The sequence below is a fragment of the Cavia porcellus genome, unplaced genomic scaffold, assembly GCF_034190915.1.
Source record: "Cavia porcellus strain 051 isolate PalLab524CR breed Dunkin Hartley unplaced genomic scaffold, mCavPor4.1 scaffold_17, whole genome shotgun sequence".
Lineage (NCBI taxonomy): Eukaryota > Metazoa > Chordata > Mammalia > Rodentia > Caviidae > Cavia > Cavia porcellus.
The window spans coordinates 58,417,122-58,432,837 of record NW_026947500.1 but is presented as its reverse complement, the minus strand read 5'-3'; the positions used below and the strand labels follow the sequence as shown (position 1 = coordinate 58,432,837).

At 36.2% G+C, this 15,716-nt stretch overlaps 1 protein-coding gene across 1 annotated transcript; it reads right to left on the bottom strand.

Moving 5' to 3' along the window:
* Positions 1-12,564: 12,564 nt before the first annotated feature.
* Positions 12,565-13,585, bottom strand: LOC100725914 (olfactory receptor 5W2-like). The gene has a single exon (XM_003467899.2). It carries the CDS (start codon positions 13,583-13,585, stop codon positions 12,653-12,655), a length of 933 nt encoding a protein of 310 aa, XP_003467947.2. The 3' UTR covers positions 12,565-12,652.
* Positions 13,586-15,716: the final 2,131 nt, after the last annotated feature.

Genomic DNA, 15,716 nt, shown 5'->3' with positions numbered 1-15,716 from the left:
ATTGCACTGAGTTCACACATCAGGAAAAAAAAGCCCAAAGCCAAAAGCCAAAAGAAGAGAAGAAACTATAAAAATCAGAGCAGAAATCAATGCAATAGAGACTAAAAAAACAATCCAAAAAATCAATGAATCAAAGAGTTGGTTCTTTGAAAGAATAAATAAAATTGATAAGCCCCTAGCCAACCTTATTTTTAAAAAGGAAGAAAAAGCTCAAATTAATGCAATAAGCAATGAAAGAGGAGAAATCACTACAGACCCTATAGGAATACAGAAAACAATCAACACCTATTTCGAGAACCTCTACTCTCAAAGGTTTGATAACACAGAGGAAATGGACAGGTTCTTAGAAGCATACCAAGTACCAAAGCTAGGTCATGAAGATGTAAAACTACTGAATAACCCAATTTCTATTAATGAAATTGAAAACATAATTAAATCCTTACCTACAAAGAAGAGCCCAGGCCCAGATGGATTCACTGCAGAATTCTACAAGAAATACAAAGAAGACCTAATGCCAACACTCCTCAAACTCTTCAATGAAATTGAAAGGGAAGCAATCCTTCCTAAGTCATTCCTGGAAGCAAATATTACTCTAGTACCAAAACCTGAGAAACACCCACCTAAAAAAGAGAACCACCGACCAATCTCCCTCATGAACACAGATGCAAAAATATTCAATAAAATATTGGCAAATAGGATGCAGCAAATCATCAAGAAGATCATACACCATGACCAGGTGGGATTCATCCCAGGCATGCAGGTATGGTTCAACATACATAAATCAATAAATGTAATACACCATATCAATAGAGCCAAAAGTAAGAACCAGATGATCATTTCTATAGGTGCAGAAAAAGCTTTTGATAAGGTCCAGCATTCATTCATGATAAGAACCCTGCAGAAAATTGGAATAGATGGTCACTACCTCAATATACTAAAGACCATCTATGACAAACCAACAGCCAATATCATACTAAATGACCAAAAATTGAAGGCCTTTACTTTAAAATCAGGCACAAGACAAGGATGTCTCTTATGACCGCTCCTATTTAATATAGTACTGGAAATACTAGCCAGAGCAATTACACAAGAGAGAGAAATACAAGGCATAAAGATAGGAAAAGAAGAAGTTAAGCTATCATTATTGCAGATGATACTCTATATAGAAGATCCCCAAAACTCCATTGAAAGACTGCTAGATATAATAAATAAATTTAGTAATGTAGCTGGCTATAAAACCAATACTCAAAAATCAATAGAATTCCTATACACTAACAACAAAGTCACAGAAAGAGAAATAAGAGAAGTCACACCCCTCACACTAGCAACCAAAAAAATGAAATATCTAGGAATTACTCTCATGAAAGAAGTGAAAGACCTCTACAAGGAAAATTATAATACACTGAAAAATGAAATTGAAGATGATCTCAGAAAATGGAAAGACATCCCTTGCTCACAGATAAGAATCAATATTGTGAAAACGGCCTTTCTCCCAAAGCTTTTATACAGACTCAATGCAATCCCGATACAAATACCATCAACATACCTCATAGAACTCTAGAAATCACTCCTAAAATTCATCAGGAGTGAGAAGAAACCTAGAATAGCAAGGACACTTTGAAGCAGCAAAGGCAAGTCAGGAGGTATCACAATCCCTGACTTGAAATTATACTACAAAGCAACCGTAGTAAAATCAGCATGGTACTGGAACCAAAACAGAGCCAAAGATCATTGGATTGATTAGAAGTTACAACCACAACTACAAACACACTCAACCACCTTATCTTCGATAAAGAGGCTAAACAGGTTCACTGGGAGAACTACAGTCTCTTTAATAAATGGTGTTGGGAAAACTGGCTCTCCATATGTCAAAAACTAAAACTAGACCCATGCGTATCACTATGTACTAAAATAAAATCTAAATGGACTAAAGATCTAATTATTAAAACAGAAACACTAAATCTATTGGAAGACAAAATGGGTAAAAACCTTGAAGATCTAGGAGTAGGTAGAGAATTCATTAACAGGACTCAAATAGCATGGAAAATACTTCCCAGAATCAATAACTGGGATCACCTCTTATTAAAAAAGTTTCTGCCTGTCAAATGAAGTCTCCAGTGTGGTGAGAATAAAACCCACAAACTGGGAAAAAATCTTAGTGAACTGCCCCTCATGCAAAGGACTTCTGTCTAAAACATATAAAGAATTTTAAAAAATCAGACTCCCAAAATTCTAAGACCTAATCCAAAAATGGGAATCTGAAATGAATAAACAATTTTCAGATGAAGAAATACAAACAGAAAATAAATATATGAAAAAATGTTCATCATCATTGGTCATTAGAGAAATGCAAATCAAAACCACACTGAGATTTCATCTCACTCCTGAAGAATGGCCAAGATCAAGAAAACCACCAATAACAAATGCTGGAGAGGCTGTGGAGAAAAAGGAACTCTCCTGCACTGTTGGTGGGAGTGTAGACTAGTGCAACCACTGTGGAGGTCAGTCTGGAGATTTCTCAGAAAACCAGGACTGGAAGCCCCATATGACACAGCTATACCACTTCTAGGCATATTCCCAGAAGAACTGAAAGCATCACACCACAGTGGTATATGTGCACTCATGTTTATAGCAGCACAATTTGTAATAGCCAGATCTTGGAAACAACCTAAGTGTCCATCGACTGAAGAATGGATAAAAAAGTTGTGGTATTTTTATACAATGAAGTACTACTCAGCTATAAAGAATGACTGCATTGAGACATTTATAAATAAATGGATGCAGCTTGAGACCATACTCATAAGTGAAATAAATCAAACTCAGATATGTAAATACCAAATAGTTTCCCTAGTGTAAGAAATGATAAGAATACATAGAAGTATGTGGTAATCATGATTCCCAATCATATTGGTTTGAAGACATAAAATGTTTTCACTCATTAACCGCAATGGTTTTAACCTGGGTTGTTCGATTTTAGTATCTATGATAGCAAAATAGCTATTTTGAAGAAAGCAACACAACATAAAAGCTAGTGCTGATTTAATATCATCTTGTTTTGAAGTCCCATCAATCTGTAGTACATCTGTTTCCACTGGTTTTCACATGTTGTATCTTACTATATTTCACTATATGCTATAGTATAAACAAAATTCTTTATAGGCAAAGACATAATATAGAAACCATTGTTCATTTTCTATTAGCAGGCTCTAAATACCCTCTAATTCTTGCATTCTCTTGAAAGGCTTACACTGTCTAGATATGCTTGATATTATAGCTTGCGAAGTTACACTCAAATAATTTAAGGAAAGAGGCACTATGGCAACTACTATTATGTTAGATTATCTGGTGGTGAAACACAATAATGCTTGAATTGCTTGGTTCTGCCCTGCATTGTTTGGTTACAATGTCCTCTCATCTCAATCTCCCCTTTTTTTTAAATTAATCTGTTTTCTCTCATTTTTTTAATTAATGGAAAACTAAATTAAAAATAACGGGACATATTATAGTAACTTTTTTGTTGTCCTATTAACCTGACTTGAACCCCAGTATTGCTCACCCCATCTTGTTCTGTCTGATTATTATATATTCTATTTTGTTTGATAGTATCAAGTTTGAGGGTATAGGCAATCACATTGAAGGCAATAAGATATACTATGATGCCCAATATGGATTGACTATTATCCTTTTTTTTAATTCCTGTGTCTTAGTTACTTTTTACTTGTTGCTGAGACAAAATGTCTGAAGCCCAAGTTGAGAAAGGAAAGGTTTATTTCGTACAGTTTTTGGAGGTTTCAGTCCACACTCAGTTGGCTCCAAGACAGGAGCCATGGCTGGGCTGCAGTTCATCGCAGCTGCAAACAACAAAACCAGAACTGGGAAAGAGAAAGACACATCTTCTTCCTGCCATTACATCACATCCTGGCTCCACCCCTAGGTGGGTGGAGCACTGACACCATCAATCCAAGCACTAGACAATGAACCAATCACAAATACACAATGCAAACTCATGAGGCCTGGGGGACACAAACATAAACCATAACATTCCACCCCTGGCCCCCAGGACTCATGTACATCCTTTATACAAAAGACATTTAGTCCATCTCCAAGAGTGGCCAAAGTCCTAAGTTTCAGCATTGCTGAACAGTCCAAGTCCCAAGTCTCCTCCAAGATAAGATCTATGGCAAACTCTTAACTGTAAGCCCCTGTACAAATGAAACAAGGTTAAACATTTCTGAAATGCAAAGGCACAAGGTAAACATTACCATTCCAAAAGTTACAAATGGGGGAATATAAAGTATTGGAAACAAAGCAAGTCCAACATTCATCAAGGCAAACATTAAGTCCTAGAGTTCCACACTCAGCATCTGAAGCAAGCTGGTTGCAAGCTCCAAAAGGCTTGGGTGATTCCACCCTCAGGGCACTTCTGGCGATTTCAACTCCTGCAGCTTTTCTCTTAAATCTTCTCTGCTCGCTTTTTGCAGCTTCCCTTGGATCATCCACATTCCTGGCTTTTCCAAACTTCTGGGGTCTCCACTGCACCTTCAGCTTCACCTTTACATCTTCACAAATTGCCCACTCAGGGGCACACTGCCTGGCCTCCCAGGCCCTTTGTAATCGAGGTGGAAGCTGTCTTACCCTCAGAATTTGTGCATTTTCCTTGCACCTAAAATCAGCACCTTGTGGATGCCGCCAAGGTTTGCTGCTAGTTGAAGTTGTAGCCAGGCTTTTCTCTCTCTTTGCTGTAGGGGTCAGTTGCCTGGATCGCCAGGCTCTGTTTACCTGATTGTGATGAAAACTTCTCTGTGTTGCCACCATTCTGGAACCTCACTTGGCCTCTGTCACCATTCTGGAGCATGGCACTCTGTAGCTTTTTCCTCTGAGCAAAATTTTTCATCTCTGCTGTGAGGCTGCACAGGGTGGGGACCTGCTTCCTGGGATGCCCTGAGGCCATCTTTCTTATCTCTCTGTTTCTCCTCAGGAATAAAAATCTCAACTCTGTCTTTAAAATTCACACCCTTCCTGGAATCTTCCTTCGGGCCAAAATCACAGCATTGTACATTATCCTGCTGGGCTCTTTGCTCCTGATTTGAAACATGAAGCTGGCTGAAAGCCCCCAACAATAGCCATGCCACAGCCTCAATGTTTGATTGCTTTTTAATTTCTTTTTCAAGATTAATCAGTCCATTGCCCTTTGTCTCAGTCTCAGGCAAAGTCCCTGGGCAGGAGCAAAATGCAGACAAACTTTCTCCCAAGCCATAACACACATCGTGTGGAGTCCAACAACCAATGCAGTCCTTCCCAGCAGAAATCTCCCAAGCCTAGTCTTTACCATGAGGCTTTCTATCATCAGCCTCCTGAGCTCTGACAAGAATCTCCTCTACAGAACAGCCTAAGCTGCTCCAGCTCTATGCATCTAGGTGACATGTCCAAACCTTTCCAAACTCCGCCCACAAGCCATTTCCAAAGCCTCTTGCAAAACATGGCCAGGTATAGTCACAGCAAATGACTCCACTCCTTGGTACCAAATTTGTCTTAGTTACTTTTTACTTGTTGCTGAGACAAAATATCTAAAGCCCAAGTTGAGAAAGGAAAGGTTTATTTCTTACAGTTTTTGGAGGTTTCAGTCTACACTCAGTTGGCTCCAAGACAGGATGGCATGGCTGGGCTGCAGTTCATGGCAGCTGCAAACAGCAAAATCAGAACCGGCAAAGAGAAAGACATACCTTCTTCCTGCCATTACATCACATCCTGGCTCCACCCCTAGGTGGGTGGAGCACTGACACCATCAATCCAAGCACTAGACAATGAACCAATCACAAATACACAATGCAAACTCATGAGGCCTGGGGGACACAAACATAAACCATGACATCCTGTACGGTCCTCAGTGTAGGTTTTATTGGTTTTGTTCTGTACTGTTTGATCAATTCTATTATACCTGATGATATAGCCAACTCAATCTAAAAATAGCAAGAGGCACAATGATAACCACTTTTGATCACCTGGTATTCTACTTTTGCCTCATGTGCTATGCCCACCCTTCTGTTCTAACTGACTCTGTTTTGCTTAGTCACATTTGGTTTTATTCTCTTCAAAAAAGTAATAACTGTGTGAGTAATAAACCCTAAAAGTCTAATTGTTACTGTAAAAAAGAGAGGAAAGTAAGATGGACTAAGGTATATAACCACAGGTATGTTCGAGTGTGTAGAATGGAAAACCATATAACGAAGCTTTTGTTGGATCATTGAATGGAACTGTCTCCAATTTCACTGTATGAATGTCCACTTTATATGCTTTAATTTAGTGAAATGGACAACTGTTTCTGGGAAGATAATATGTAACCTATTAACTGGTGATTTCATACTGTAGATACTTTTTCTTGAAATACTATATTATTTGTACCCTTTTACTGCATTGTTTTTTATCTCCTTTCTTTTTTTTTCTTCTCTCTTTAAATAAAAAAAAGACCTGAGGTCACAAACAATTACCACATATAGGAATACTGCTTTATTTTCTTCAGACAATTTAACATTATTAACCTTAGTGTCCAAAGAAAATGCTGTAAAAAGCTGGTACACTGTACAATTTCAGACAGCAAAGAAAAAAGGAAGAAGAAGAAGAAGAAGAAGAAGAAGAAGAAGAAGAAGAAGAAGAAGGAGGAGGAGGAGGAGGAGGAGGAGGAGGAGGAGGAGGAGGAGGAGGAGGAGGAGAAGAAGAAGGAGGAGGAGGAGGAGGAGAAGGAGAAGAAGGAGAAGAAGAAGAAGAACAAGAACAAGAAGAACAAGAACAAGAACAAGAAGAACAAGAACAAGAAGAACAAGAACAAGAACAAGAACAAGAAGCAATAGGATAGAACACCAAACTAATGTACCCTTAGTGGCTTAAGGAAGCTTGTGTGTGAACTGAATTTAAAGTGACATTTTTAAATTTTTTTTATTTTGAACATAGTAAAAATACAACAGAACAAGATAGTAAAAAGCTAATTGAGACAATGCAGTGAAATTGATACAGAGAACTTCATAGCAGGATACCAGGATAACAGTAATAGGTATCATAGTATATCTTATTATCTTCACAATAGTTGTCCAGACAGTTAGATATAACAAAATCAAATCAAAAACAGAACATTATAAAACCATTCAAAAGAGAATGTTGAATAGTATAATACAATTAATCGTAGTGAAACAAAACAGTGAAAAAAAATTTGCCTTCAAACAGAAAATGGAAGGAAATCCCCCATATGAACTTCTGTCCCCAGTTGCCAATGGGAGGAGCTGAGTAGGATGTTTGATCTCCAGCTCGCACGTGAGTCCATCATGACCGATTCTCAGCTTCTGCAGCCATGGCTTGCACTAGACAGAGGCGCTTACCAAGGGGGCAGAGAGTTGCCTTCTTCTGCAGCCTCCTGGGTTCCATCATGGCCAGTTCTCAGCATCTGCTGACTGCATCTCCACCTGGCTCCTGGCATGACATTTCTTAATATGTGAATCATGGTATTGCATTTACAAATGTGACTGCTATGTGTTCGCCAAATGTTGAATGAGAGCTGCATATAAAATAGAGTAATTATGCACATAAGGTATATGTTTTGAGCCATAATGCATAAAGTCATTAGGTTAACCAACACAAAGAGACAAAATAAATGCAAGAGGCAGAGCTGGCATAGTCCATTTTATGCAATGAGTAATTTAGATAATTTCTTCCATCTCAAACTCCACCTGGGAATTAATTGCAGCATAAACATTGTCTGCTCATGTGTGCAGGCATGCGTGTGTGCGTGCATATGTGTGTGTGCTGTCTTAGTCACATTCTTCTTTTTGGTTTTGAGGACACAATGTCAAACTCCTACACCTTCAAGGAGGATGCATTTATCTTGGCTCACATTTTATAAGTTCCATTCATCGACTGTCTGCTGAATCTGGCAGAGGCAGTATGATGAGAGATAGTAGCAATGCTGCTCATGAGATGATGCCCAAGAAGCAGAGAACGGGAACAGGAGCTGGATGGGAGATGAAGCTTCCCAGGTCTGGCTCCTGGTCACCGCCTCTTCAGGAAGACCCCACCACAGTCTCAGATTTAGCCCTAGATTCATCTGTGGACTGATCCAGCGATGGACATATTGCCCCTATGAACTGTCACCTTCTGGGAGTCCCAATTCTGCAGGTCTGAGGCTTTGAGGGGACATCCAGGTATAAACCATGTGCATTTGTTTCTTGGTTCCCCCACCCACCCACATTGCTCTCAATGAACAGGGGAAGCTCATCAACATAGTACCAGTCACATCAGGATGCTGTTGATGCTCTGGAAAATGATTTATGAACAGTGTTCCATGTATTTTTGTGCTTCACTGTTATTTACTATGATGATCACCACACTACCAAGGTATCCATCCCTCTTGTGCCTCCATAGCTCTACCTGTTCTAGATGATCATTACTGGATCATACAATACCCCCCTCTCTGCATACAGCTTCTTTCACTTAGGTCAGTCTTTTTGAGGTTCATCCATATGTAGCATTTATTGAGCAGTTAAACTCCTTTAGCTGATTAAACAGATTGTCTTCCCTAGAGCATAATTTAGAATCTGAGCTTATGCCATTAATAATCATATTACATGATCAAATTTAAATAGTGGTTTGTATTTTATTTCAGAATGTCATTTTTAAATTTCCTTAAATATTTTTAAACATTTTACTTATAAGACTTAATCAAGTCAGAAAAAAGTATCTTATGTTAAAATTTCCCTGGGACCCATAGTAACATATTACCATTGAGACATCTGATTGCCTATCAAGTCATCTTCAGGAAATAGTTGTCTGACCCTGAATCATGGCGTGTTCCAGACATAGTTCACTGTTGCTTCCTGATCCCAGCACCTCAGATCTCCTTGGTGATGGAAAGAAATGTAGAAAGGCCTGGCATATGATAAAGGTGTTCCACAACCTGGAAGTTCCCACTAACATAAAGATCACCTACTGAGCTAGTGTATGAAATTTGTGTACCACATTAATTTTAAAATCTGTCTTCAACTCAGTCTATACAGTTGAAGGCTACATTTTAAAAAACTTACATTACTTACAGTGGAATAGTAAAAACATATTTATAAGAAAAAATCTTTAACTAAAATGTACAAATTGAAAATTATCTATTAAAAACCATATTTTAAGTAAACGTTCAAAAGGAAAAATATCTTTTTTCTGAAAATCAGGTGAATAAAAGATGATTTCTAGAACTCTAAAAAATAACCTCATATTCATGGCAAATGTCCTATATTTTGGTTATCTGAATATTTCTGTTGACATTTACAGAGTTGTATCTTTTTTCCACTTTTATATTTCTTTCCTTTCATTCAATGTTATTTTTAAAAAATTCTACCCTAATGTGTATAAAAGTAGTTCATTTATTCTTTTTCTTATGTAACATTCCAAAGTGTAAATGTATGATAATTTATCTAAAATCAGAAATCAACAAAGGGCCCATTAGTTTACTAGAATGAAGAAATAACCTTTTATTAATATATAGCCTGTGATTGTTCTTATGATATAAGAGCAAATCCTCACACAGTTTTATGAATTGAAAATCCTAAAATATATTTTATGGTTTTTTCAGTATTTGTCAACAATACTGATCCAATAGGTTGATAATATCTGTGTTGTTTGGAACATAATACTGCAAAATAACACAACAGTGAATATTTCACATGTCTTTGGTAAGACACAGTCCCTCATTTATTGGGTATAAATCTAGAGATTGGATTTTGAGGTTGCTGAGTACTCCTGTGCGGTAGATATTTCTAGACAGATATATAAAATAGTTGATTTGTCAATTGCTTCATTTTCTTTCTTTATTTCTCTTTGTCTTATCATTTTTTTTGTGTGTACCAGAGATAGAGCACACAACCTTGCGCTTGTTAAGAATACACTTATGCCACTGAACTAAATTTCCACTTTCATTTTCATCATTTCTTAGGTCAGACTTAATATTGCACTGAAGTTTTAATTTTTAATTACTTGAGCACTAGTAATGTTGAATGCCACAACTCTGAAATTTCAAGTTCCTTTGCCAAGGCTCTTTGCATCAGTCTTTAAATACTGAAGACATCTGATTAAAGGAGCACAGGTTTCTGGCCTTGTGAAATTCATATTATCCCAGCTGGCCCCAGTGTCAGGACTGCTCCTGGTCAGAACATCCCAGAGATGCAGTGTAAGTCATTTGTTTGCAGATTAAGCAGCTCATCCTTTAGTTTTTCAGGTGTTTTTAAGAGCAAAGAGTGGTTTACACAGTAGCGCAATCATAATTCACAGACACAGAAAAGTCAGCTGGAAAAAAATCTCAGACATTCGAAGTCAAAAAGACCTCAGAAATAATGAAAGTTAATTTCCTCTTCTCTAGAGAGAGCTTGAGTTCTAGAAATAATCATTTTTATGTAACACAGAAAGTTAGAGCAAGGCTGGCTGTACCTTTCATAATGTGTTTTTATAAACTTATGAAGGGGAGCAGTAGCTCCTGTGCCTGACAGAGATGCAGAGCCCACTGCTCGCCATGTGACCGAAGAGCACAGTTGCCCTGTTCTAGTCAATGTTCATGCGCAGCCCACCAACTGCACTTGGTTGTCAGCTGTGTGTCACATATGTTCTCAAGTGTGCCCTGCCATGTCACATGCCTGTGCTGGGATTCCAGTGGCAAGAACAGTAGAAAGGATCAAAATACAGCACATGACCTGTAACACTAATGCACCATACAGAGCGACAGATGATATTTTATTTGTACAATGATATTTGTCATAAAACACTGGCTAACTTGTTAGAAGGAAATGATTCAGAGATACTGAGAGAATATCTACATACAGCAGCATTTTTTTGTCCTGAGAATCTCCTTATACATGCCAAGTAATTTCTTGTTATTAAGCTCAAAAATTCAGGGAGAAAGATGATTACAATTTAAACAATCAATTCTATTTTTAGACTTTCAGTAATAAAACTTATGATTTTATTCTCCTTAGTTCACAGCAACAATATCTAATAACACAGCCAACAGACAAATCAGTATTTAAAAGCGTAATGTGTGTTTTACTGGAATGAGATGGATGAGTTAGATGATGTGGTTTTACTTTTTTAGTTCGTTTTCAGAGTATAATTTTATGTTCCTGGTGTGTAATTGTTGCTGGTACATAATGCAGCTTAAATCAGTTTTTATTTCCTCCCCCGAAGCCTCTGTGTAAGTGGAAATTCACAATATAACTCTATTGTATCTGTACTTGTAATAGTTTACATGTTTTCTTTCATATTGCTGCTCATACTTAATGATTCCCAAAAGAGTATGAATTATACTATGAAACTCACAACTGAAAAACATAAAATATTCATTGGCTTTCAGCCTTTGCAATTCTAATAGATAATTGAAAGTCCCTTTGATCATACACTGTTGTTACTTCAAATAAAATGCCCGTGCCCAAGTTTTCTCAACAAGTGATACAGTAATTTAGTAATTGAGAAGTTACATCAAAAGAAGATGAAGTAGACAAGTATTGCAAACAGGCATTAACATTCCTTTTCCCCCTGCAATTATTGTGTAAATTATTATAGATATATTGCCTGAACTTCCCAATCTTAATATAAATATCAAAGCATCTACTATAGGAAGTTGCCTTCCTTTAAGTAACACCCTGGTAATACTCAAATATCTAAATCTTTCATTTAATTGTTTCTGGTCACAAGCCCAGTGCAGATGCGTTAGATTATGGGGTGAAACACCCAGTTTTTGAAAAACAGAGCCCTGACGGTCTTATATTGGAAATAATCCTCTCAGACATGTACAGGGTTATGCTAAGACAATCCCTTAAGGGGACAGTTGTCTGTAAACTATTCTTCAGGGACTTTTAAGAAGCATAGAATCTGGTTACAAAGGGAGTTTCTGGAGATAATTATGCTGATTCTATAGTTAGTAGCAACACTCATGGGCATCTCTATCAAGGCTGTTTTTATCACTCTTTAGCTTCTATCCACATTTTAAAAGAAATAAGCTTCTTCACCTAAAGATATTTGTAACTATTGGATGCTTTGCCTAGAATCCTTCCATTTCCCCAATGTGCATTTATTACTGAGACTGAATGTATAGGTACAAGGATATTTCTCTTCTGCACTGTGAAATTCAACATTTGACCTTGATTTATTTACTTCAACCTATTTATTTGATAAAGAATTTAAAGTTTATTATGAACAATTTGATTGCTTAATTAATATCTGTTCCTTTCACTTAGAGGATTCATTAGTTTGAAAACCACTGAGTTTATCATGAAAATGAAACTCTTAAATACACAAAAGCATTCAGTGAAAACTTGACAAAATTTAATATAAAAAAACTAATGCCAAATGACAAAATGAGCAACTAAAAATTCTGGTAATATTAGACATATCAAAAATTTTCCTACAGAGAATTAATACCATGCATAAATTTCAGACAGAGAATGAAGCATGTGAGGATAAAAGAAATATTCACACAAGAATAATAATAAAAATAAGTTTTAGCATAAATACTCATTGTAACTAATTAAAGGGGTTGGAAGAATTTGTTTTTTATCCATTACTGTAGACTATTAGGAGACCAAAAAATCACTATGTATGTGGGGGGAAAGTTTTGATCTATACTATGTATTTAAAACCACCTTTTATTTTTCAGTTTTTCAATGGACACTTTCACATCCTTATTCCTTAAACTGTAAATCAGTGGATTCAAGGTGGGGATCACAAGGGTGTAAAACAGTGAGGTCATTTTGTCCTGCTCCAAGGAATAAGATGCACTGGGCTGGAAGTACATGAAGAGCATGGTTCCCTGGAAGATGGCGACTGCAGTGAGGTGGGAGGTGCAGGTGGATAAAGCTTTGCACCGTCCCTCAGCAGAGCGGATCATTAAGATGAATAAAATGATATAGCAATAGGAGACCAGCACTCCCGATATGGTGCTCAGTTCAATGAATCCAAAAATTGTAAATATGGCTAACTCATTGATCTGTGTGTCTGAGCAAGACAGTAATAAGATAGGTGGGATATCACAGAAGAAATGATCAATCTCATTAGAACCACAGAAACATAAGCGGAATGTTAACGTTGTGTGGATGACAGCATCTGCCATTCCCATCAGGTAAACCGCAGCCACGAGCAGGGAACACAGCCTGCTCGACATGTGGGCTGTGTAGAGCAAGGGGTCGCTGATGGCCTTGTACCGGTCAAACGCCATCACTGCCAGCAGTATGCACTCAGAGTCTATAAAGGTACAGCAAATGAAGAGCTGCAGAGTGCAACCAAAAAAAGAAATTGATTTATCCTTGCCAAAAATATCAACCAGCATCTTGGGTCCAACTGCTGTAGAATAGCAGAGGTCACAGAAAGAGAGGTTGCTGAGGAAAAAGTACATTGGTGTGTGGAGCTGGCTGTCCATTCTAATTAAAATGACCATTCCAAGATTTCCCAGAAGATTAATGAGATAAATGAATAGAAATATGGTAAATAGTGTCATTTTCATCCCAAATTTATTAGTAATTCCCACTAAAATGAATTTAGTCAATGAGGAGCAATTCCCTTGGTCCATTGTTGGGTTTCTTGTCTAAATTTGGGGAGAAATCATAAAAAAATTATAAGGTCAGATATTTCATTTCTGGATATCAATAAAGTATATAAGACAGACCTATAATTTTTTCTTCATTGTCATATTTATACTGGTCATGTTGTTTTAAAAACCATTTTTAAATGCCTGTTCATGCTTTGTTTTAAAAACTATTTTCATCTATTTGACAAAAAAGATAAAAATTTAGTATCTCAATTTGTTGTAAATCTACACAGTCTTCATGATAGATGTGTCTTTCAACAATTTGGTTGATATTTATTTCCTTATTTCATGGACTATATGAGGATAATTTGAAGTCATGCTTGATTTTTAAAGTAATACTGAATAAAAAAATACTACAGAGACAAAGGTTTAAATGCTTCAGTAAATCTTCTTTAGATTTTCTACATTTATATAAAATTTATTTTATTACATTCCTAAACCTCACGATTTGTTCAAAAGTGGTTCTAGAAATACAGAACATATTACTGCCTAATATTAAAACACTGTGGTACTTTCATTGGTCTATGTTTTCCTTAACATATTATGAGAGAAATAATTTTCATTTACCTTTGATTTAGAAATCTATTAAGATTTTGTTATAATACTAATTAACTGTATATAGCAATTTGCTGTTACAAAATAACTAGATTTGTCCAAAGGGAAAAAAACAAGAAGCAAAACATTTGGCTGTATACTTGCAGTTCACTGAGTTAAGAATACTTGCATGCTAAAAATTTAAAATAGAAGAAAAAAATATATATTTTTGAGATGTTAAAGTTTCTCTACCTTTTATATAAGTGTAGTTTTATGTTTCCCTGTTGATATGAGAACTGAAGTGTGGATGATACATTTTGATATTTTTAATAAATTATAGTCTATGATTCACACAGGATTAAATTTATGAATGCTATTTTTAATATGCCAATTGAATTAGTTTTGAAATAAAAGAAAAAATACGTGAAACTCACATATGTGATGAACACAGTAAGATAAGGACTCTCCTATGTCACTAGACTAAAACAAAAAAATTGAAATATTATTTTGTGAGTACTATTAAATTCAGTCAGAATCTTTCAATTCTGATGAAATATATATAGATATATAATCTATCTACATATATATATACATAGATACAAAGATACACAGATGCATAGATATATATCCATACTAGACATTACATAGGAGGAAATATTAAAATGAAAAAACATAAAATGACTCATTTTATAGTTTCTCACATTCTTTTTCTAAAATGGCAGTTTGTTTAGTTCCTTTTCACTCTGTGTTTCTAAGTCAGTGTCCTTATGAACATACCTGAGACAGGCAGGTCTTTGGTAGCTGAACTCTAGGAAAACAGCATTTTATTTTATCAGACAGCATTTGGGACTTTGGACTCTAATTATTTCCCTGAGGCTTTGCTGTGACTAATTTTACCTTCAGTGCTGTATTTTGCCCTGCATATACACTATCAACTTGAGTTATGATGAACTTAATCACTCATAATTGTAACAAAATTATGTTAGGTAAAAAACAGTAAATTACTTTTAAACTCTAAAATGTAGTATAAAGTTCTCCAGTCAAAGTAAAATTTTAATGAATCCAAAAATCTCCTCAATAATCATCATTAATTCTTTTCTGCCATCCATTCTTCACCCCATTTTTGATCACTGTCCTTTAATATCTCAGCAATATTATTGTGTTTTGATGTAATTTATTGTGTTTTGGTATAATGACTACATTAAAATATTTACCTTCCTAAAGAAACACTTCTTTGCTTGTTAGTATTTTCATAAGTTTGTCATCCACCACCACTATTTAATTCCAGAACATTTGCCATCACCCCCAAAAAGAAACTCAGATCTATTAGCAGGCATGTTCCTTTCTTCTCACCTTGCAACCCCTGGAAATCACTGATCTCTTCCACAGCTTTATATCTGTCCATTCTGAATAGCTCACACTGACAGAATTATGGAGTATTTAGCCCTCTTTTTTCATTTACCTGAATATTTTCAAGGTTCGCTCATGTTGTTTTATGTGTCTGGATACCCTTACTTTCATGGAATGTTCCTTTTGTGAATATAATCTATTTTGACTATACCTTCCCTAGTTGGGGAAC